At 41.0% G+C, this 25,545-nt stretch overlaps 1 protein-coding gene across 12 annotated transcripts in view; it reads right to left on the bottom strand.

Moving 5' to 3' along the window:
* Nucleotides 1–25,545, bottom strand: part of LOC122671883 (chloride channel protein CLC-d-like) — a 72,275-nt gene that overhangs the window by 23,557 nt on the left and 23,173 nt on the right. For all 12 annotated transcript variants that reach the window (XR_006334414.1, XR_006334412.1, XR_006334415.1 and 9 more), the window contains exons 12-15: nucleotides 25,066–25,125; nucleotides 24,884–24,958; nucleotides 6,570–6,721; nucleotides 5,378–5,513 (exon numbers count right to left, since the gene is read on the bottom strand). Coding sequence is in view for 7 of the 12 variants with exons in the window: in XM_043869358.1 (XP_043725293.1) it covers nucleotides 5,378–5,513; nucleotides 6,570–6,721; nucleotides 24,884–24,958; nucleotides 25,066–25,125 (423 nt within the window). In the remaining 5 variants the exon portion in view is untranslated. The remainder of the gene's footprint in view (nucleotides 1–5,377; nucleotides 5,514–6,569; nucleotides 6,722–24,883; nucleotides 24,959–25,065; nucleotides 25,126–25,545) is intronic.

Below are 25,545 nucleotides of genomic sequence, written 5' to 3'. Positions count from 1 at the left end.
GTACTTCATAAGCCTTATTCTAAATAAAGAGGGTTTGTGTCTCATTGACATAAGTTTAATTCCCCAAATCCTTCATGGTATCAGAGTGAGGATCAACCTTGGGATCTGAACTCTGATGGCATTGTTCATGAAACCATAGAAGTCACTGCCGCCAATACTCAACACCTCTACCGCCTCCACTCTCTCTTGGTTTTTTCGCCACACCCAGAGCCTCCACTCTCTCTCTCAGTTTTATCGCTAGCGCAAGCCGTTGGTTACAGTCCCTCGCGCACTTCTCTTTCTCTCGGTCTTACCACTTCCATCACCACACTCTTCTACCGTCGCCGCTAGCTACCACTACTTCCGTGTTGCCCTCCTTTTTCCCTTAGTGGTGAGTTCTTTCCCACCAAGGGGTTCTTTAACTATTATAGTTGTCACGGCGTCTAGGTGGCCCAAGGCATTGGAGAGGGTCCAAAATCAAGGCGCCCAAGGCGACACCTTGACAACTATGTTACCTATTATGTGTTAAATCTCCATTGTCTATGTTTGGAGATATTTCTATGTGGTAGGATCTCTCGTTCCCTTTGTGATCAACAACTATGTCGGACATGTGGACTGCATCTACTAGACAGGAAGGAGTAATCCTGCAATGTGAGCGCGATTTTCCTTCGTTCCCTATGAGTTCCATCAAATTAGATGGGAGTAACTACCTGATGTGGTCCCGTTCCTATACTCTTGTTGTGGTTCCTGTGGCCTTTCTGACTACCTTACAGGGATTCTGTCAAGCCTACTAATGCTGGTCCTTCTCAAATTAAATGGGATACTGACAACTGCCTAGTTATGTCGTATATCATCAACTCTATGGATCCTACCATTGCGCGGGGATATCTTCTCCTTGACACTGTTGCAAAATCTGGAAGGTCGTGAAGGAAACTTATTCCCAAGTTGGTAATGAAGCAAAATGCAATGAACTCAGGAAGAAGATCCAACCATGCAACAGAAAGAGTTATTTTCTTTGTCCCAGTATTACTATGCTATGAAAGGTATGTGGCATGGGAGTTTTTCTGCTACTTCCAATACAGATATTGTTGCTTTCAGAAAGTTGGAAGACAAGTTTCTTGTTTATGACTTTCTTGTTGGTCTAAATATGGAGTTTGACAAAATTAGGGCTCATGTCCTTAATCGAGATCCTTTTCCTACTCTTGAGCAAGCCTATGCTATGGTGCAATCTGAGGACAGCCGCCGTACTGCTATGCATCATCCTGTACCCATGGAGCGTTCGTCCCTTTACACTGGTCCTCCTAGTGGGAATTCTTCCCAGGGCTGTTAGTTGTGGTATTGCTGATAACTTTGTTCCTGAGAGAGGTCCTGTGAAATGTGGTTTTTATGGGAAAGAACGCCATAACAAAGACAAATGCTGGAAGTTACATAGGCGTCCTCCACTTTCTCGCGGTTGTGGGCAGGGTCATCCCACTGGTGCTGCTGCCCATCATTCTACCACTGATGATACTCCTACAGATTCCTCTCTCTCCTCGAATGAGCTACTCACCCTACGTAGTCTGATGTCCTGGCTCGAGACCTCAGACAGACAACCATAGTACGATCTTGATTGTCTACGTGGACGATATCGTAATTACTGGGAGCAGTATTGATGAGATATCTCGCCTGAAGAATTATCTAGGAACAAAGTTTGAAATCAAAGGCCTGGGTAGATTGAGATATTTCCTTTGGTATAGAAGTGGCTCATTAGCTCAAGGGATTTTTCTCTCTCAATGGAAGTACACCCTTGATCTCTTGTCAAATACAGGAATGTTGGATTGTAAGCCAGTAGACACTCCATTTGAGCCTAATTCCCATCTCAAGAGCAAAGATGGTGAACCAGTCGACAGGGGCAGCTGTCAAAGGTTGGTCGGAAGATTGATATATTTGTCCCACACTAGGCCGGATATAGCCTTTGTTGTTAGTGTGGTTAGTCAGTACATGCATGATCCTCACTCATCACACTTGAAAGTTGTGTATAGGATCTTAACATATTTGAAATCAGCCCTTGGGTAAGGTATCCTCTTCTCTTCACATAATCACCTACATATTGAATCTTCAGATGCATATTGGGTTGGCTGCCCAGATGATCGAAAGTCTACTTTTGGATATTGCATCTTTTTAGGTGGTAATCTGGTTACCTGGCGAAGCAAGAAGCAAGCAGTAGTACCTCGATCTAGTGTAGAAGCAAAATTTCGGGCTATGGTTCATGGCGTATGTGAACTACTCTAGCTTCAAGGGTTGCTTCGGGATCTAGGAGTCCTAGTTGAACTGCCTATGCGCCTATACTCTGACAACAAATCAGCAATCAACATTGCCCATAATCCGGTTCAACACAATCAAACGAAGCATGCTGAGATTGATCGTCACTTTATAACTGATGAGTCATACTATGAAACTTTAGGAGAAGGTTATTGAAGCCCATTTGAGAAGAGAGACTCTCTAAGAATAAATTTGGTTTTATGCCAGATAGATCCACGATAGAAGCAATCTACCCACTGGGGAGGCTCATGGAAAGATGTAGAGCTAGCAAGAAGGATCTGCATATGGTCTTTATTGACCTGGAGAAAGCATATGACAGAGTCCCTAGAGATTTAATCCAACATGTTCTTGCGAAGAAGGTGTGTCGAGTAAGTACATAAAGGTAATTAAAGATATGTATGAGGATGTGGTGACCAGTGTTAGATATGTGGGAGGCCAGGGCAAGGAATTCCAAATTACAGTTAGGTTACATTAAGGATCAGCCCTAAGCCCTTATTTGTTTGCGTTTATCATGGATGAATTAACCAAGACATCCAAGACGAGGTACCGTGGTGTATGCTCTTGGCCGATGATATCATTTTGGTGGATGAGACAAAAGCAAGGATTACCGCTAAGTTAGAGTTGTTGAGATCAAACTTGGAAACAAGAGGCTTTAAGATTAGTAGGTCAAAGATGGAGTATATGATGTGTATCTTTAGTCAGACTATGATGGATGATGACATGCTGAAAATTGAGGAGAGAGAGATACCGCCAAGTGACTATTTCAAATATCTAGGGTCTATCATACACAAAGAAGGTGAAATAGGTGATGATGTTTCACAACGAATTAAAGTGGGATGGATGAAGTGGAGAGGTGCAACCGGAGTACTGAGTGACCAACATAATCCTTTAAAGCTGAAAGGAAAGTTCTACAGGACTGTTGTTTGACCAGCTATGATGTATGGGGCAGAATGTTGGGTAGTTAAGAAGTGCCATATAGCGAAGCTAAGTGTTGCAGAGATGAGGATATTAAGATGGATGTACGGCAAAACTAGGAAGGATAAAGTGAGGAACGAATGTATTAGGACTGATGTGGGAGTTGCCTCGATCAGGGACAAGCTCTGAGAATGTCGTCTGAGGTGGTTTGGCCATGTACAACGGAGGTCTAGGGACACCCCAGTAAGGAGGAGTGATCTGATTCCGATTAAAGGAGCTAAAAGAGCTAGGGGCAGGCCTAAAATGACCATAGGTGAGGTTGTGAAGAATGCCATGCATAGTCTAGGTCTTGTGCCAAGTATGACCTCAAATAGAGCTTACTGGAGGGCAAGAATCCATGGTGTCGACACCATGTAGCTGAGATTTTCCTGATTTCCTGGGTTATCCTCTTTCCTCTTACTTTCATTTTCACTTCTCACTTTTCTTATCTCATTTCTTCATTTTTGTTCTTCATTCCTCTTACTTTCCTTTCCTTTTGTGAGGACCTCAGTTTCCTTTAATTTGTTTTGAAAGGATTCCATGTAGCGACCCCATTCAGATGGTCAGTTAGCTGATGTGTTTACTAAGGGACTGAGTGTTAAGAATTTTGTTTCTATTGTTCGCAAGTTGGACATGATTGATATCTATGCACCAACTTGAGGGGGAGTGTTGTAATATGGGTACAAGGGTATATTTGTCCATTAGGGTTTAGTTGGTATTGCCCTAAGGGTATAATTGTAACTTGTACTTTATAAGTCTTATTATGAATAAAGAGGACTTGTGTCACATCGACATAAGTTCAATTCCCAAAATCCATCAGTTTTCAAAATACGAATTATGTTCAGCTTGATCCCTAGTGAGGGTACGTATGCAGTCTGAGAAGCCATATTATATGCCTAGGTTCAGCGATCTCTTCCCCCTTCTCTTTTTCCACCTTTTACATATATAATAATCAGCCTAGTTACCTAATCTAGGACGAGATTTACTGTTTTTACGATGCATGCAAGTTAATAAATAGTATATGTATGAATGTTCTCCATAGAAAGAGACCGACCAGTTGGGTGTGTAAAAGCTTCCCAACATGCAACTTTGAACCTACCCAGAGATCTGGGAAGACCCCTGCCTTATCTATTGTGAGTCAAAAGTCTCCCCAAAAGGCAAGACATGTACAGGTCCTAGACCCTTATCTAGGTGGCAACTCCTTAACATGAATAGAATACCCCAATCAAATCCCCCTCCCTATGGGTAGGGACGGAGGTGTGAAAATCCACCCTTGGCCCCTACTAGTTTCAAGGCTCAAATGGCCAAATTAGGTCTCAAAACTTCTAGGACATTTTATTTTAGGCCCTTTAATCATAGTGGAACCCTTAGATTAAAAAAAAAATGGTAGTTTGACTTCAAATGCTAGGTTAGTAGTATACCTTGTACGCTGCTGTATACATTATCTACTATGGCCTATTCCACACAAAATTTAGTACTAGAACACACATAATTCAATTAAAACAACTAAAATGTGCATTAAGAATGAATAAACATAAAATGATAAACCATTTCATAATTATCAAATATTACACATGCTTCATTACAAAAATCCATGTATGAAAGTGATTTGGCAAAAAATACTACTTGTTCCACGATTGTATGGGAGTGATTTGGCCAAAAAATCACAAAAACCAAGTTTCCCCAGCCCTTTCTGTTGAAACCAGCGAAGTTCACGAATTCATTCGAAACTTGGGTTTTTATATTAACGAAATGTAACATTTCAGTTGAAATGTATAAAAGAGCCAGGGGTAAGCCTAAAATATCCCTAGGAGAAGTGGTGAGGAAAGACATGCATAGCTTAAGACTCATTTCTTGTATGACTTTGAATAGTGCTGATTGGAGAGCAAGGATCCATTTAGCCGACCCCATGTAGTTGGGATAAGACTATTTTGTTGTTGTTTTATCATTTCAACCGAAATGATACCGAAACGATATATTTCATTGAAATTTCACTGAAACAGGGAAATGTCAACCGAAATTTTGCATTCTTTGCATATTGTTCAAGGTTTCATTTCGACATCTGTAAAAAACCGAAAAATTTCAAGAATTTTAACAAAATTTTGGCAAAACCTTGAATTATGATTTAAAGGCAACGAAGTACCTTTGATATTAGGAGCACAAGCATTATAAGAGGTAGAAGTTTCAAATTATTTGTGATCTCAACCATAATGACACAAAGGGATACTGTCATCCGCATTGAACCTCCAAGAAAAGCAGCAGCACCAAGTAAAGCATACCTGAAAAGACCCCAACGCTTTAGGCAAACATATAGTATCTCTTGAAGACAGCAACATCAAGAACTATAGCGCATAGCTAGGGTGGGGAGATAAAGCAAAGGGAATCAACCAGTGAATTGGAACATCAAAACTTGTCCTCATGTGAAAATGGAGCATAGATGCAAGAGTGGGAGCCCCAATTGAACTGAATATTAACTAACTATATCAAGAAAAACAGATGAGCATTGCCTCTTAATGAGCTTTGGAGGAATACAAATTAAAGACTAACTTCGAGTTCCACAGAGGGAGATATCAGCACAATGATAAAAAATGACTGATTCCTCACAAATAAACAAACAAAAAAACGAAAACATTAAACTCTCCTGCATCTCGTACATGCCCCTGTTAGTAAAACCCTAGTGACAATTCTTGGCTTACCTGGTCTAAATGAGTCTGGATTTATGGAGAACAAAGACTTTTTCCACAATTCAAAAGAAATTGGATCCAAGACCAAGAATGAAACTATTTAAAGGAAATAAAGTGAGTTAACAAGTTATATCTAGCTAAATCAATGGAAAAGAAAAAAACATGCATTTTTATTTATTTATTTATTCATGGATGGCAAAAGTCATATACATTAATATGGTGAAAGGTTCTACATTCAAAAGAAAATAACTGAAAATAAAAACAATGTAAAAGGTGAATACAGTAGAACCATGCCCCTTTTTTTCGGTCATGAGGTTCAGGCAATTAATGTCCAAGTAACACAGGTAAAATTTTCTTTCCCACCCACTTTATATTTAATTGCAATTGTTGACACTCATGACATTGACAAGTCACTGCACTTCCATCAAATTGAGTACATGTTTGACTTCCCCGCATAAGGTTTAACAAGTCAGGCATTGTTTTCGGTGTTTACAGTTCCTCTGAGACAAGCTACACAAACTTTGGCCCAAGCAAAGTCAATGATTCATAATCCGCCATAAGACTATTACAAGATGATTTCCATAGCTCTGGTATCAAGGATGATAAAAATCCTATGAACCATGTAGGAACCAAACAAATAAAGAGACTTACGTTCCCTCCTCAATGTTGAGCTTCTTGTAAAAGTTAACCACAAACATGCCAACAAGCCGTCCATATGTTGAACCTATCATTATTCCGGGTACAAATTGACCAGCAGGAACAGCAGTACCAAAAGTAACCACCGCCAAGGTATAAAACATAATCTGAAAACATGCAACCGAAAGAAAAGTAAACTCAATGCGAGGAGTAAGGAAATGGTCAAGCAAACTCATTATTAGGCATAAAAATTAGGGAATTGTCATGGAAATGTAGGCCAAAATTCCATGCTAAGAAATGAAAAATGACAAAGCCCTTCTCTCTTGATCAAACAAATGACCAGACACAATCACATCGAGAAAACATTAACTTGAGGAGTAATAAACAATTAGTCTTCTGTAGTGTAATAAAATACCATGCATATGACCAGTTCTTTAGCACTTCGGAAATATTAAAAACTAACCAATTGAAGTAGTAAAGATTCAAGCGAACAGGCATGACCCATTGAGGATACTAACCAACCTTTATCACTTTGTACAGATAAGCCACGTTTGCTAAATAACAAATTTGAATAGGATGTTACAGCAAAATTCCCTCATTTGACCCGTAAAGCACTGGTGCTTGGAAGAAGAAAAGCAGTAGGAGATTATTTAGAATCACTAAAGGGGGTCGACAACTTGTCAACATTTTGTTCATCATGTGACCATATTTGAAGGTAATATTTTATGGGAAAAAGATTGCCACGATGCCAGTGTGCAGATTCCTGTGCACGCCCTCTCACGTCCCACCCATGGACCTCACACACTCTCTCCTCATTAAAATCCATCCCTACTGGACGATTCGATTTCCCACCCCCTCATTGGTGGGAAACTGCACTCTGGCGTTGTAGCCATCCCTCTCCCATATTTTATAGTCTGTCCAGATAAATTTCTTTCCTTTCTGTCTATTCTAAGGCATTGCTGTGGATCTAGGGTTCGAAACCCTAGATGGATTCGCTAATGGGCCCACACAAGTATTAAACAGCATGAATATACGAGGTGATGGCAATTCTGTAAATATATTGGAGTTATAAAGGGAATGGCAATCTGTAAATAAAGTGAACAATAAAGGGTTCCTCAGAAAAAGACAAGATGCTTTGGGGACAATGTGGATTTAAATTGTTAAGTAAAGGTAATTCTAAAAACTAATAGAAGAAGGGAAAATTTAATAAAAGAATTAAGGACTAGAGGGCTTAATTGTAATAACCAGAAATTAGGTCACAAGCAATAGAAGAAAACCATTCTTCTTCCTCTCGATAGAACACCAGGGCAGAAAACAGCGGCAATACGAAGGAAAAATCATTAGGACTCTGATGATTCTGCAACTTTGGGACCAGATTTTCAACCCCAACCCCTGTTGATTCAAAGAGGTAGCCACCAGAAACAGCCACTAACAAGTTGAAGAAGCATTCCAGAAATTGCAGGTAGCGGTAGGAGAGAAAACCAGATTTGTTTGCAAAGCTCTAACTCAGGGCAAGAAAGGTAATAGGGCTCAAGACTCTGGGGATCAGATCACCAGTACATGTGGTCTTACGCTTTGAAGATAGGGGGAAATAAAAGGAGTGATGGAGATTAGTTCGCCATCGTGGGAAGCTATTGGGACCAGACAGAGAATGGATAAAAGATGAATCCAGAAATAAGAAGAATAGGAAAATAAAAGGTATGAGAAGGGAGATGTTACCTGAGATGGGAGAGAATATCAGAGAGGAGATAGAGCGATGCGCAGCTCTTGGCAGCAGGTATTAACCCAAAACTTTTTATTCACAAATTCCCAAATCGTACTAATATGGTGGTTACAAAGAGTATATAAAGACTATAAAACCATAATCCTTGTTGAAGTCTAAATTCAGAAATCGACTCTATCTTGGACTCAACCAAAACAAACTCTAATTCTACCGTAATCTAAAACAGAAAACAAATTCAACTCTAATTGGACTTTACCTTCCTACAACTCTTTACATGAATAAAAATTACAAATAATCCCTAATGAATCAAACATCTACTTGCATCAATTCTCCTGGTCTTGAAAGAAATTGACTCCGTCGAGTTAGGTAGTGAACCCAAGATACCCTTGTAAATCGCTCATCAATAAGGTGGCACATATCATGAGGTAGATGACCAGAGCGTACCTCCAAGAGAAGGGAGAGTAGGCTGATGTATCAGTGGAGGAGGAGACATTCGCCGGCGAGGCATGTCTGATAATGTGTGTGGTGTCATTAAGTATGTACATTCTCCTTGCTTCACCTTGATGGTGTTCCATGCACCATCGTAGAGAATACCATCATGTCGTTGCCAAGGTCGCCCTAGAAGAATGTTGTTGTGCGCCAACAAGGTTACTAGGCAAGGAACGTCAAAACATTTTATTCAATTTCAAATTCCCAAATCTGAATAATGCGATGGTTACAAAGAGTATATACAGACTCAAAATACCATAATCCTTGTCGAAGTCTAAATCAGAAATCAACTCTATCTTGGACTCAACCAAAACAAACTCAGTTGAGAGAGAGAGAAGATTTTGGCTTGTCAAGATGATAGAGGCCACCATTTTATTTATAATCTAGGATTATTACAAATATGGAAGATCTACTCAACAAAATTAACATGTGCATAATGAATCTAGACACTCTAGTGTACCTAGTTACATTACACACTTCAACAAGGGAACTAAAGAGAACCGAACTGATGCAGGCCCGGCCAGCATCATGAAGAAGAACCAGCCCCCATGTTGAAGACCCTGTCACAAATCGGCCAAAGATCAACAAGAGCCTTTCTAGTGAAGAACCTCTACAAAGCCTTTAGTGGATGATGATGCGGAGAGCTTATTAGTGGATGATGATGTGACATCCACTATCAAAATATCTTTGACTAAGTTCTTCTCCTCTTGACTTTTCTCTTGAAGATAGCATACAAACTTCTCAAAACAATAACCAAAGTTCTTTGGAACAAGTATCAACACCTTGAAACAAGAACCAAGACATTGTACTTATTTCTTAGAGCAACCAACAAGAAAGTGGAGAAGAAGCTTTAGAGTTTTCCCAATTCAAGATGTAATCTCAACTCTTGAAAATCAACGGCTGAGATATCGTAGGAGCTTTTAGGTTTTCTTTTGCTTTGCTTATAAAAGGCCTACTTATCTTATTTGTAATGGAGACAAGAGATTTGTGAATGAAAATTGTTATAAGCAATCCTTAAACTAAGATGTGTTCTTGAACCTTGAAGAGTTCATCCCTTTTTGACTCAGAGGGAGAAATGCACTGGAGTACCGACGTGTACCATGCGCCTGAATATACATACGGTAATGTGCATCTCTTACCAAAAACAAGTCATTTATGGATATTATCGGGAGATCCGTGCAGATCCAATATAGTCCCTTTTTCGCTCCACGTATGTCCAGTGGAGATCATATTTACTCTAATACCGTAGTAGGTAAACTTTAAGGGGAAAAAGAAATCACCTTGGGCTTTGTTGATTTACTACGTGATGATTTTATTGAAAAAGACTGAAGTCGAGGTATTTATTTCACTCAGATCACAATAAACTTTTGGTAAAAGTTATCTTGGTCCGAGTGGGGATAGCATTTCTCTTCTGCATGTCCATGGAGTTTTGAAAAATCCAAACATCTCAGAGATAGATATAGAGGTACGAATTTCTCGAACGAACTGCACTCCTTCGTATACGTCAGGAGTCCATTGATGAGAAGGGGCTAGGGAAAGCTTGAACCCAATTCCTACAGTGATGAATATAAGCGCAATTGAAATTCCTGAAACCTTGAAGAGTTTCTCACCATCCTTGAAGAGTTGGTGCTTTCCATTGGGTTCTTTGCATCCTAGAAGAGTTGTTTCAGTCCCATATTTATCTCTTTACAAAAAACCCACAAAAAAAATACTTGTTGTTTTCAATCTCAGAATTCGGATTTGCAGAAGGTCTGTATTCTCAGCCTATTTTGACCAATCTACATTCAAAATCAGAGAATTTAGCCCCACAAGTCTTCTTTCAGTAGGATTTGAATCATATCATTACAATTTATATTGAGAAAGTTATCCTCATTTTACTGAGGTCACGCATTTCTGAAAATTTCTGTCCGAATTTTGCTTTCTTTGTTGTTTGTTCTATCACTCTCCCAATCCGAGTCCAGCAGCCTATATTGAGGCCTACATTATTTGGTATCAGAGCAAAATTCGGGAGAGAGAGAAAAAAGAAAGCAAAATTCGGACAGAATAATGCAGGCCTTAATATAGGCTGTTGGACTCGGATTGGGAGAGTGATAGAACAAACAACAAAGAAAGCAAAATTCGGACAGAAATTTTCAGAAATGTGTGACCTCAGTAAAATGAGGACAATTTTCTCAATATAAATCGTAATGATATGATTCAAAATCCTACTGAAAGAAGACTCGTGGGACTAAAACTTTTGTGAAGAAAGTTTTCTCTGATTCTGAATGTAGATTGGTCAAAATAAGCTGAGAATACAGACCTTCTGCAAATCCAAATACTGAAATTGAAAACAACAAGTATTTATTTGTGGATTTTTTGTGAAGGGATAAATATGGGACTGAAACACCTCTCTTTTAGGATGTGTAGTAGTATCATGAGTGTTGTTGCAACTCTTCTAGGATGCAAATAACATAATGGAAAGCACCAACTCTTTAAGGATGGTGATTGGTGAAAACTCTTCAAGGCTCAAGAACACATCTTGGTTCAGGGAATGCTTATAGCAACTTTCATTCACAAATCTCTAGTCTCCATTACAAATAAGATAAGTAGGCCTTTTCTAGGCAAAGCAAACGAAAACCTAAAAGTTCCTACAATATCTCAGCCATTGGTTTTCAAGGGTTGAGATTACATCTTGAATTGGGAAAACTCTAAAGCTTCTTCTCCACTTTCTTGTTGGTTGCTCTAAGAAATAAGTACAATGTCTAGGTTCTTGTTTCAAGGTGTTGATACTTGTTCCAACTTCCAAAGAACCTTGGTTATTGTTTTGAGAAGTCTTGATGTTACCTTCAAGAGAAGAGTCAAGAGGAGAAGAACTTAGTCAAAGATATTTTGATAGTAGATGTCACATCATCATCTACTAATAAGCTCTCCACATTATCATCCATTAAAGGCTTTGTAGAGGTTCTTCACTAGAAAGGCTCCCTAGCAAGGCACTTGTTGATCTTGGGCTGATTTTGTGACAGGGTCTTCAAGATGTGGGTTGTTCTTCATGATGTTGGCTGTGCCTGTATCACAAACCGAACTGGGTCAATCCCAAATCCTTCAACACTCCTCAAGTTGGTGCATGGATGTCATGCATGCCTAACTTGGAAACAATAGGATGGAAGGTCTTCACAGACAAACCCTTAGTAAAGACAAACACTTTACTGGATCATTGCGAACCCTTAGCCAATTGGTTCTCTACAGTAACAAAAAGAGTGCATATCAGACCATCTTCGATTTTCTCTTTGATAAAATGTCGATCAATTTCAACATGTTTGGTCCTATCATGTTGAACTGGGTCATGGGCTATACTGATTGCAGCTTTGTTGTGGCAGTAGAGCCTCATAGGTCCCTCAGGAGCTATTTTTAGATCATTGTGAAGCATTTTTAGTCAAATAAATTCACATACTCCTTGAGCCATAGCCATGTATTCAGCCTCGTCACTGGATCCGAAAACTACAGACTGTTTTTTACTTCTCCAGGTTACTAGGTTTCCTCCAAGGAATATGCACTAGCGAAAGGTGGAGCAGCAGTCATCAATGGATCCAGCCCAATAAGCATTAGTAAAGGATTCTAACTTCAGACTTCCATTGTTTGAGAATAGATTACCCTTTCCAGGAGCTGACTTTAAGTACCGAAGAATTCTAAACTGCCTTAAGGTCTGGGTCACTTGGGTCCAATCTCATCTCCTCAAATCTGATTCCATCTGGACAGTTCCCATCCCTGCTGACTCCTCTTGGATTTGGCGCAAAATTCTCTCTTCGCCCCTTTGCTCTTCGTGGAATCTCCTCTACCATTACGGACGGCACTTCCACCTCCCTTTGGCTCGACCCCTGGCACCCCCTTAGGATCCTCTATAATCTTCTTGGCCCTAGAGCCATCCACTACTCTGGTCTCCCAAAGGACGCCCCGGTCTCCTCCCTCATCTCCTCTGGTTCTTGGAGTCCCCACCCTCATCTCGACCTAGTCATCATCTCCCAGATTTGGGTAACTCTCCCCCCCTTGCAGCTTACCCTCCCCAATTCAGCAGACAAGGTTATCTGGCTTCCCTCTTCCAATAGTCTTTTCACCGCTTCCTCTGCTTGGAACCTTTCTAGAGATCCTAGCCCTACTGTCCCCTGGCACAATCTAGTCTGGTTCACTAGCCATATCCCCGCCATAGCCTCACCATTTGGAGAGCCCTCAGACTTTGCCTGCCTACCCAAGCCTTCCTCATCTACCGCACCATCCCCGCCCCCCCCCTCTTGCTACCTTTGTTGGATCGGCCGAGAAGACATCCCCCACCTCTTCTTCGACTGCCCCTTCACCGCCACCATCTGGAAAAAAGCCTTGTCATCCATCTGGCCGCGAAGCAGAAGGGCCCTGAATTTTGACCGTGGATGGCTCTGGTTGCTAAAGATTTTTCCTGGAAACTCTATCTGTGACACTATTGGGAAGCTAGTTTTCAGCGCTGTGATTCACCAGATCTGGTTGGAAAGAAACCTAAGGAAATGGATTTCTAACTCTAGATCTTTCGACGTGATTTGGAAAGCCATCTCCTTCGACGTTTCCTCCAAGCTCAGCTGCATCCGTCAGAGGCCCTCCATGGATAACCGTAAGAACAGGCACATTGTGATTTTTTGGGGCCTTGATACTGCCCTTTTGCGGCCTACCGCCTACCTCCTCTGCGTAGGCTGGTTGGTCGCCCCTTCCCCCCCCCTTTTCTCTCTCCCCTTTTTCCTTTTTCTTTCTTGTATATTGGTTCTCTTGGTTCTCTTTCCCTGCCCCCCCTTGGGGTTCGGTAATATATTCATTTACCAAAAAGAGAAAGGTGAACAGTCTTCAGATGATGTAGGAAAGGACTAAAAATTCCCACAACATAGGCAACGTCCGGCCTGGTGTGAGATAAATATATGTCTTCCTACGATACGTTGATATCACTCTTTATCCACAGAATCACCATCGGTGCTGCTAAGTTTGTGGTTAACTTTAATGGGAGTATCAGCAGGTCTACAACCAAGCATCTCGGTTTCTTCACGAAGATCTAGAACGTATTTTCTTTGGGAGATGAAGATCCCTTTACTGGATCTGGCTACTTCGATTCCCAAGAAGTTCTTGAGATGACCTAATTCTTTAGTTTCGAACTCGGTTGCCAGTCGAGTCTTTAGAAGAGAGATTTCTTCCTCATCATCTCCAGTGATCACTATATCATCAACATAAACAACAAGTCCTGTGACCTTGCCAATTTTGTGTTTGATCAACAGGGTATGATCAACATTACTATGTTTGAAGCCGAACTTTTGCATAGCCTTCTGAAATCTGCCAAACCAAGCACGGGGAGACTGTTTCAACCCATAAACTGAGTCCCGGACTCTACATACTTTGCCAGCTATAGAAGATAATTCAAAGCCAGGAGGAATGTCCTTGCCGACTTCTAATTCAACATCACCATTGAGGAAGGCATTCTTCACGTCCAACTGCTGAAGATCCCATCCCATTTTTTATAGGCTTCAAGCAGTGTAGGGAATGTGCTCTTGTTCAAAACCTGAATGCATATATGATCATACTCAAGATTAAGCCAATGAGGAAAAAGCATACACTCGTTCCATCTCACGTTCCTTTGCAAAAGTGGCTGCATCAATGGGGCTGGTCATGGTAACAGGATAATAGAAATCCAATTGTTGCCATAATGTCGTAAGCGTAGAGTCATAGGCAAACACTGAAAGATCCTTCTATCTAGTTTCTTGAGCCTGATGACGAATTTCATAGATTTGGGCATAGTTGTTGGCTTGACCATAAGTATGCTTCGCAACATCCATAACTCCTTGGCTGAGCTTAGGAGGACAAAACTGGAATTAATGGAAGGCTCCATGGAGTTCAACAAGAACGACTTGATCAGGGCATCATTAGCTAACCAGTTATCCATTGCTGGAGTTTTAGTGGCCATAAGTGTGTCACCATTAATATATCCCAGAAAATGACTACCATGAATGGTAAGTAAACAGGCATGAGACATGCAAGGTAATTTGATCCATTCAACTTAGTGGGTCAAGTTTGGAGAGATAGATGACGGTGAGGAGCAGTAGGGCGACTCAGGTCACCGCTCCCAATACCAATGGTTGTGCTCGAACCCTCCATTAAAAACCGAAAAAATGCACTGGAGTTTGGAAAGAAGTTGCTACTCACAAGATTGGAAGAGCTAAAGCATCATATAGATGGCAGAACCGCCTCAAAGAAGCATCAAAGAAAAGCCACTGTAGCTAGAGACCCAAAATTAGAGCCGGCAGGCGTAGGCAGGGGCTGGAAGGCACCGACAAGGGCTAGAGAGGCATCGGCAGGGGTTGGAAGGCCTAGTGGTGGCCGGTAGGCAATAGCAATCATAGTTGTCACAGCGTCACGGCGATCCAAGTTGGTGGAGGGGTGTCTGATCGATATATCGACACGTCGCCCGCTATGCGATCATGTCGACCATGGAAAAATTGTAATTAAATCCAAAGTTGAATGGCAAACTAGTAGATAAATTAAGATTTATAAGAGCAATGGCAGAATTGTAATTAATCTGAAGTTATAAAGGAGTGGCAAAATTGTAATTTAATGGAGTTAAAGAGAAAACTGAATGGGCTAATCAGAATAGCAATAGAGAATATAGGGAGTTTAATTTAAATAATATAAGTTGTCCTTACTTGCAATTTTAAAGACTTAATATGTCTTCTTCAACCTTGCAATAACATGATAGAAAGAAAAAACTCAGAAACTAAGGCCAAAATAGGAGATTTAGGGAAACAGGGAGTGGGTCTAAGGTTGGGAAGAAACAAAAAATTAAAGAAGAAGAAATCGAAGAGGGAAAGAGAGACAGGACGCCATGGCGTAGGTTGATATGCACATTTCTCCAGCACCAGGACGCCATGGCGGCGCCCGATATGGCAACGCCATGACAATTATGGTAGCAATAGGAGGCTGACATGTCGGTGCAAAAAAGATGCCCTAAAGGAGGGCAAAAAGGGCCGTGGGGGTGGCAGCAATGGTACACGTTAGGGTAGCAACGGTAGGTAGCATGGTGGTGGTTAGTAGTCAGCGATAGTTAGCATGGTGCGACATGCATTAACACATGTTTAGTCAATCACGCTGAACCAAGACCTGAAGCCTCACAGTGGTAGTGACAGCGGCATACTCTAAAAAATCCTCAAGGGGATTGCTCTCTGATACCAAGTATTACACTCGTGCCCAAAATCTGGGTCTAAATAATTATTTTTATAATGTGGGTCCCACATAACCCCACTGTGTTTAGCTACCCGTACACCAATTTGATCGGGTTTCCATCTATATTCCGAAATACCTTTTTGAGTCATGCCTGTGGGCCCCACCTGGCCTATCAGTCATTTAATTCATTTTGATCCTTCTAGAGCCAACCAAACAAACCCTAATAAGTTATGTGTTTAATTCTTATAAGGCCAGCCACACAAGTCTTAATGTAGCTTATGTGTTTAAATAGGACACGAGCTTCTTAATTCATTCTTTCATTCTTTCATTCTTTCAACCAAATCGTAGAGGAGAAGAAGAAGAAGAGGAGGAGGATTTTGGAAAGAATTCCTCTAGTTTGCTGCTGCCCAGCTGCCTTCCTTGCTATCCTACACAAGGTAGGGTCTGTTGTTCCTAAATCTCGTATGTTTTGATATTCTATATTCATGTATGCCTTGTTCTAAACCTATAAACTTGTTAGGTCTTACATACATGGCCATGTTTGTTGTGCTTGCCGTGTCTTAGGACTTGGGTTATATGTTTTGATCCATGGATCATCATGCATGTTGCTAGATTTGCCCAAGCCTAGACTTGACTACCTTCTATCTCATGTCTTGAGCTCTAACAAAATGAGTTGACTTAAAATCTCTTTTACTTGAATCAATATAAGCTCAAACATGATGATTCAGCCTTGTTCCTACTAGGTTAAACTTTTTTAGACTAATCTGAACTATGTTCAACAATTTTGACCTTAATCCCATTCTTGGTTAGGCTAATTATGTTCCAATCTTTAATCTGAGCAAATGTAAACTTATGTGAGCCTTATTCTTCCTAATTGAGGCTTAGGTGAATTCACAAATGCTTAGTATCATGTTAGGAACCTTTCCCCTCTGTTTTTTCCTCTTTGGTTTGGTGTGTGGGCAAAACCAATTGAGTTTTAGACTCAAATTCGAGCACTGCAGTAACCACCGGATGGTGGAGCTGGGCTCACTGTGGTTGTCCGGTCCTTGTGTGCTTGACCATCCGGTTCCTCTCTGCTGACTCTGTTTTTCCCCAATTGGTTTAGGCATCTTGGGGTTTGAACATTTAGTCTCTTAAGCTAATAAATACTATTTTTCTTAGAGATTAACACTACGGCGAGGCCTCACGAGAGTTGACTTCGGGAATTGTTTGCGGGAACTCTCACATATTTGAAGGTGAGTGGGAAGTGATTTCTTTGTATGGAGTGTTTATTTATTTTATATTATGTATGAAGCATATGTTGAAACATGCATCATGTGTGATATAATTCATATATTTACATTGGCATAATGATCTTTAGTTTGATAATGAGAAGCCTTGAATGTGATTGTGATTTAGAGATGAGCATGGCATGGTTATGCATAAAAAATCATTTATGTTGATCATTGTATGAGGGTTGGTATGACTTTGTATGGGCATCGATCATACCTTCAATCATGGGCATTACATCATGATTAGAATGCATGTGGCTAAAGCGTACCCTATACTATACCCCTTACCAACAGGGGGAAAGGTGTTGGTAACCGATAGTGATATCGACGGAATGGTGTACTATTCTTGAACGCAGATGACAGACGGAGTTGCCCGTAACTAAAGGAGAGCTAGGGTTGACTTAAGGGGTTTGCCGAGCAAGACGTACATGTATCTGGTAGGCTTCCATTGCAACAAAAGTTGATGTAGTATATGGCTTATCATGAGACTTAGGCATTATGCTTGATAGGCATTGTTGATGATGTTAATATCGAATCATGAATAAATCATGGACTATATGTGTTTGTTTGTGTAATTCCACTCATTGGGCTCAGTGGAGCTCACTCCTCGATATATCTCTTTTTTAGACATGATAAGTAGCGTGGTGATGATGGATGTGGATCCTTCATCTCAGTTCGATATCGAACAAGGGGCGTATACTGGAGGAGCTGAGTAGGATGAGCACGGTGATGCATGTGCCTGTGTCAGTTGTGCCTTCAGTGGCTATGGTTTGATGAAGTTTGCCGTTGGTTTATGTTTTGATCAGTTTTTTGAACTACTTTTTGTGTATTTAATTTTTTTGAATATTTGAATATTATGTATACAAGGATGAGTGTAAAGCTTGAACAACTGTATAGTACATAGACTCTACTATTATCACATAGAACCCTTTTAATGATATTTATATTATAGTATTAATCTCCCGCTGCATTACTCTGAATCTCTTAATGATTATTTGATTATTAACTGTGAGGTAGGCCACAGAACTGAGATCCTGGTGGTTTTGGGAATGTCAGGGGACATTCAGTCACATAACCCGGGTTAGTTTGGGTGGGGTGTGACACCAAGTTGAGAGAGAGAAGATATTGGCTTGTCAAAATGACAGAGGCCACCACTTTATTTATAATCTAGGACTATTATAAATATGGAAGATCTACTCAACACAATTAACATGTGCAACATGTGCATAATGAATCTAGACACTCTAGTGTACCTAGTTACATTACACATTTCAACAAGGGACCTAAAGAGAACCGAACCGAACCGGGTCAATCCCAAATCCTTCAACAAACTCTAATTCTATCGTAATCTAAAACAGAAAACAAATTCAACTCTAATTGTACTTTACCTTCCTAACATGAATAAAAATACAAATAATCCCTAATGAATCCAATACCTAGCTGCATCAGGCTCAGCATCTTAAGCCCCAACATAGCCCCCCCTTCTGATGCCCTTTCTGTTAGAGTTGATAGTAAATATGTATCAGGGGTAGTTCAGGAACTAGACTTCTAACTAGTTCCCTTATTATGTATTTTTAACTTTTTATGTCTTTTTACCTTTTACCTCCCTATGGAGGTGATTGTAATACTTTTAGTAATTCTATTTGAGCAATATAGGTGGGTTGGAGAAGTCTCTCTAACACACACAACTTTCAACCGTAACTCTCTCTTCTTCCCTCTCTTGTCTCCTTCTTCTCTAACATCTTCCTTCCTTCTCCATTGTTTCCCTAATCTGAAACTCAACTTGGTATCAAAGCAGGTTGGTTTGAGAGTCGTATTTGGTTGCTCTTCTCTATTCTTTTCTTCTCTTTGGAATCCTAGGATTCAAAGGGTTTCAAAGAGAAGCTACCAATGTAAAAAATCTGTGGTATAGAAGTATGAAATAGGTTGGAAATAACCTACTCAGCTGTTTGGAGGTGTTCTTTGAGCTTGGTAGAAGCTATTATGAAGTTTTGAAGCCATTCCATCACTGCAACTATTACCGCCCTTGAAGTTCGAGCCCCTGGTTCTCTCTCTCTCGGCCTTGGTTTCGGCCGTGGAATGGCTCCATAGAATCGCCCAAGGGTGTTCTTTTCATCCCATCTGGCCTTGGTTTCAATCTTCCACTACTGCTTGAGCAGTACTCTCTTTCGTGGAATCTCTGTTTCTGCCCAGGTAATATCGGGACTGCAATTTCTCTGCTCCTCTTGTTTCTGGACTGGTATGTATTCTTTGCCTTTCTTGAGAAATGTTTAACATCACTTGTGTGGGCCTTAAGATTGTTTCGAGATATGTTATTTCTTGGTGAATGCTAGGGTGAAGCCCCTTTTTCTGTTTTTTCCTTTACTTGAGCCTCTACAGGCTGCCTTTACTTCTTGGTTACGTGTTATCGGACTGTTTGGAAGTTTTTTTTTATTATTTGGGTAGAGTGTGTACTCCCCACTTGAACAATGGCTGATTCTGAGATTTCGGGACCTGGTATAGCTGAATCACAGCCTGTCCCTTCTCCTCAATTTGCCTATGAAAGCACACAGTTTCAGCTTTCCTTTGTGAAACTTGATGAGACAAATTACTTGGACTGGTCACATTCCGTGAAGCTTTCCCTTAGGAGCAAAGGGAAGCTTGGGTACATCACAGGTGCTATCAAGCCTCCAGAGCCGAATGCACCTACTTATGAGAAATGGGAGACTGAGAACTCTACAGTCATGACATGGTTGATCTTCTCCATGAAGCCTAAGATTGGGAGAAGATTTATAAGAAAGGAGACTGCCAAGGCCATCTGGGATAGTGTCTCTCAGGCCTATGACAGAGTGGGTTACTCTGCCAAAGTGTATCAGCTGCACCAAAAGATTCATTCCATGAGGCAAGGGGACAAAACTATCTCTGAGTACTATAATGCCTTCCTTAGTCTTTTGGAAGAATATGACCACTACCGAGACCTCCATTTGACTAACCCGGCGGATGAAGCGAAGGTGTATCAGACCTTTGAAAGGGAGCGGGTGTTCACTTTACTTGGTGGTCTGAACCCAGACTATGAACCCATCCGGCTCCAACTCTTAGGCCGATCTCCTCTTCCATCTCTTAGTGAGGTCTGTAGTTACCTACAGAGTGAGGAGACTCGCCGTGTCACTATGGACTCCACATCAGCATCATCTCATGACAAGTCAGCTCTCAATTCCAGTTCTTTTCGAGACACCCGTGGGGGTAGTAGAGGCCAAGGGCCCAATCGTGAGGCAGCCAGTGTAGTAGAGACAATTGGTGCCAGTGGAGTTGGGAGAGACAGGTTTAAATGTGATCACTATGGGAGAACTGGGCACACCAAGGATAGGTGTTGGTCCCTTCATGGTCGCCCCCCTAGCACACGTAGTCGTGGTGGTCGTAGAGGGGGAGCTCGAGCTCACTCCGTGACGACTGAGGCAGATGCTCCACAGGATGATCCTATCTTGGTTGACATAGTCCGCCAGATTATAGCCCAGTTGAGCACATCTCTTGCATCTACCGTGGCCAGCTCATCTTCGTCCTCAGCCTTGCAGTCTCCGCTACAACCTCTACTATAGCCCAGTCTTGGGTCATTGACTCTGGTGCCACTGACCACATGACTGGTATGTCCTCTACTTATGATTCCTATACCATTTGTTCTGGTAAGGATAAAGTCAGGATAGCTAATGGATCCCTTTCCTCGATATCTGGTAAAGGTAGTATCCCTGTTACCTCCTTTATTTCCCTTACCTCAGTTCTTCATATTCCTAACCTTGCTGTTAACCTTTTATCTGTAAGTCACTTGACTAAATCCCTCAACTGTTGTGTCACCTTTTTTCCTTCTCACTGTCTCTTTCAAGATTTGGTGACGAAGAGGATTATTGGTAGCGGACGTGAGGAGAAAGGCCTTTACCTTTTTTATCCTAGTGTACCCACGGCTCGAGTCCTATGTGTGTGGGCGTGATGACATAGTTCAGCGGAGTCATTATGTTATGGCATCGGCGTCTAGGCCATCCATCTTTTGTTGTAATGAGGAAACATTTACCTCACTTATTTTCTTCTGTTGCATCTTCCCATGTTTTTGAATGTGAACCATGTATGTTGGCCAAACATTGTCGCTCCTCTTATCTATATCATGGTAATAGAACTGCTGCTCCTTTCCATATTATACATACTGATGTTTGGGGACCTTCTCCCACTACTTCTTTATTTGGCTTTCGTTACTTTGTCTCTTTTGTTGATGATTTTTCTCGTGCCACTTGGACTGTTCTTCTAAAAAATAAGAGTGATGTTTGTGAGGCATTTCAGAATTTTTATCAAATGATCCTTACTCAGTTTGATACTCGTATCAAAGTTGTCCGGTCGATAAAGGGGAGAATATATGTTTAGTGGTCTCCAAGCTTTCTTTACTAAGAATGGCATTCTCCATCAGTTAGCGTGTGTTGACACACCCCAACAAAATGGGGTTGCTGAGAGGAAAAATCGCCATTTATTGGAGGTCACCCGTAGTCTCTTGTTTGGTATGCATATTCCCAAGACTTTTTGGACTGCTGCTCTTCTCACTGCTTCTTTCCTCATCAATCGCATGCCAACCAAACTTCTTGGTTTCAAATCTCCCTTAGACATCTTATCTCCACAGGTTTCTGCTTTCTCTCTTCCTCCTAAAATCTTTGGCTGTATTTGTTATGTGCATGTTAACAAATCACATCGCACAAAACTTGATCCCAAAGCCCTCAAGTGTCTTTTTCTTGGCTACTCTTCTACTTCTAAAGGTTACCGGTGCTACCATGCTTCTTCTCGCCAGTGCTTTACCTCTAAAGATGTTGCCTTCCTTGAATCTATTCCTTTTTTTGCCCCATCTCAGCATCCTCTTCAGGGGGAGAATTGTGGGAATGAACATGCTGCTGATTCTCTCCATTACCCACTACCTATCTCTCCCTTTATGTTTGACATTCGGAAGTCGTGAATCGGATGATGTGCATATTGATTCGGTGGTTGTGAACGCCGATGGTCTAGTAAGGAGAAAGATTACCACATTACATACGAGAAAAGGTGAAGGCTTGCATAATGAAAGAAAGAAGACCTACCAAGAGTCCTCTTTGGATCCGGATCCACAACCCGAGATCCACTCTTCTAACTCGGTGATCTCCTTCTCCTTCTTTATGTGATTTAGACCTCCCTATTCTTGTTCACAAAGGGAAAAGAGCTTGTACTAATCCTATAGCCCAGTTTGTTTCCTATGATGCTCTTTCTCCTACAGTCTTGCCTTTATTCTGCCCTCTCTCTGCTTCTACTCCCAAAAATGTTATTGATGCTATGTCGACCCAAAATGGAGACAAGCTATGTCGAGGAAATGATGGCACTTGAGAAGAATGGTACTTGGCAACTGGTGGATCTTCCTAAGGGACGTGTCCTGTTGGATGCAGATGGGTCTACACAATCAAGTACAAATCTAATGGGAGTGTTGAGAGATACAAAGCAAGGTTGGTGGCTAAGGGATACGATCAAGTCTATGGAATTGACTATCGGGAGACATTTGCTCCAGGTTGCCAAACACAACTCAATTAGAGTTCTTTTGTCATTGGCTGCCAATAAAGAATGGCCATTATACCAGTTGGATGTGAAGAATGCCTTTCTCCATGGGGATTTGGAAGAGGAAGTGTACATGCAAACTCCTCCAGGCTTCAAAATGCCATCAGCTGAAGGGAAGGTGTGTCTCCTCAAAAAGGCATTATATGGTCTCAAACAGTCACCAAAGGCATGGTTTGAGCGCTTTCGGCAAGCCGTTCTGAAGAATGGATATTCCCAGAGCCAAGCTGATCATACTCTCTTTACTAAGAGGGGCTATGGTACCATTACAGCCCTTATTGTTTATGTTGATGATATTGTGGTCACAGGAGATGATATAGTTGAGATAGATAACCTGAAGAGTTACTTGGCACGATAGTTTGAAATTAAAGACTTGGGTCCCTTGAAGTATTTCTTAGGCATTGAAGTATCAAGGACCAAGAAAGGAATTAATATATGTCAACGGAAGTTTGTTCTTGACTTGTTGACAGAGACTGGAATGTTGGGCTGCAAACCAACCAATTCTCCTATTGAGCAAAATCATAAACTAGGAGAAGATTGTGGTTCTTCTCTAGTTGATGCGGGAAATTACCAAAGGCTAGTGGGGAAGCTTATCTATCTTGCCATGACACGTCCAGATATCTCCTATGCAGTGGGAGTAGTGAGCCAATTCATGCATGCTCCCAAGAGTGGCCACTTGGATGCCGTGTACCTTATTCTTAGATATTTGAAGTCTTTTCCAGGGAAAGGATTGTTGTATGCCAGACACAACCACTTGAAAGTGGAAGGTTTCATAGATGCTGATTGGGCTGGCTCCATTACAGACAGGAGATCCACTTCCGGTTATTGCACCTTTGTTGAGGGTAATTTGGTTACATGGAGAAGCAAAAAACAGCATGTTGTAGCTAGATCTAGCGTAGAGGCAGAATTTAGAGCTATGGCCCATGGAGTTTGTGAACTTATATGGTTGAGAAGACTTGTTCAGGAACTGGGATTTGACACTGAAGGTCCTATGAGACTCTACTGTGATAACAAGGCAGCCATCAGTATTGCCCACAATCCTGTTCAACATGACCAAACCAAGCACATAGAGGTTGATAGACACTTCATCAAGGAGAAGATAGACTCTGGCTGCATTTGTACTCCCTTTGTGAAGACTGGTGATCAGTTGGCAGATATCCTCACCAAAGCTCTTGGCTCTCCTCAGTTTAATATCCTTCTAAGCAAGCTGGGAATGCATGATATATATTCTCCAGCTTGAGGGGGAGTGTTAGAGTTGATAGTAAATATGTATCAAGGGTCGTTCAGGAACTAGACTTCTAACTAGTTCCCTTTTTATGTATTTTTAACTTTTTATGTCTTTTTACCTTTTACCTCCCTAGGGAGGTGATTGTAATACTTTTAGTAATTCTATTTGAGCAATATAGGTGGGTTGGAGAAGTCTCTCTAACACACACAACTTTCAACCGTAACTCTCTCTTCTTCCCTCTCTTGTTTCCTTCTTCTCTAACATCTTCCTTCCTTCTCCATTGTTTCCCTAATCTGAAACTCAACTCTTTCCCTTCCTCCCAATCCTAGCCTTTTTTCAGAATGCTTTAGAATGGAATAGGCGAATAGCCAATTATTTTTCAGAATTATAGTATTTTAAAATACAGAATTCCGACAATTTCAACAGTTATAGCCAATATGATGATTTTTCCCTTGCAGAATCAACTCAAAATCATTGAAACCCATGTGGAAAATATGGAGAAGCAAGCCATAGAATTAGTTTCGGATTCAGAGCTCCTATGGAACAAAGAATGATACTAGAGCCATTTCTTTAATTAATAAAGTAGATGCATCCGAAAGCCATGATTGACCAGAGAAATGTATGTCATTATATTCTTACTGAAGTTCATGTGCCAATCCATCCTAATAAATGCTTTTATGAAGTTGTCAGTGCCCCAAGAACACAAAATGCATCAAAGTGGTGAACACAGATGCTCTAGGTGCACGATAAGCATCAGCCATGCTCTATAGTAGATATAAATGATTTGCTTGCAAATAAAACAACCAAATGAATACAGTGAGAGGTACAATACCAAAAAGGTAAGAAGGCCTTGAGCACTATACTCATGAAATGTTTTTGCACTAAATAAATTGCGTATGGCATTATCCTGCAACCAAAAATATAGACTTCATCAAAAGAACAGCTTTAGAAGGCAACAGTAAACTTTTAACGCTAAAGAATAGAAGATTAAAGGTCAACTAAATTCATGAGAACCTGAGTGTTGAAAAAGATAGTCGCCAAATCGTTGTATTCATTGTCATTGGCACAGTAAAACTGCAAGTACAAAAGTTAATAATAATTAGAATAATGAAAGACTATATAAGAAGCATATTTGGTTGCTAACTAGAGAGTAAGAATTCCATAATGAAGATATGGATTTATCAAAACAAAGTTTGACAACATCAACTGTTAGCGCCATAGAGATCAACAGAAGTGATGTATAGTTTCATACACAATTCATTCAAATAAGTCAAGAGAAGCTTTTTTTTGTGTGTGTGTGTGTGTGGGTTGTACATGAAGTGCTCCTGCACTACTTACACCATGGAGGGGATGTGTTACAAGAGAGAGGGGACAGGGAGAGGGAGAGCAAGGGGAGGCAATTTTTTCGTGCAGAGTGAAGACAGGAGGGTGGATCCCTTGACCTCCTGATACCCCACAACAACCTACAGGATACCAACAATTGGGTGTCCAATA

The sequence above is a fragment of the Telopea speciosissima genome, chromosome 1 (genome assembly GCF_018873765.1).
Source record: "Telopea speciosissima isolate NSW1024214 ecotype Mountain lineage chromosome 1, Tspe_v1, whole genome shotgun sequence".
Taxonomy (NCBI): domain Eukaryota; kingdom Viridiplantae; phylum Streptophyta; class Magnoliopsida; order Proteales; family Proteaceae; genus Telopea; species Telopea speciosissima.
Note: the sequence above shows the minus strand (reverse complement) of the source record. Positions and strands in the feature narration are given on the sequence as shown.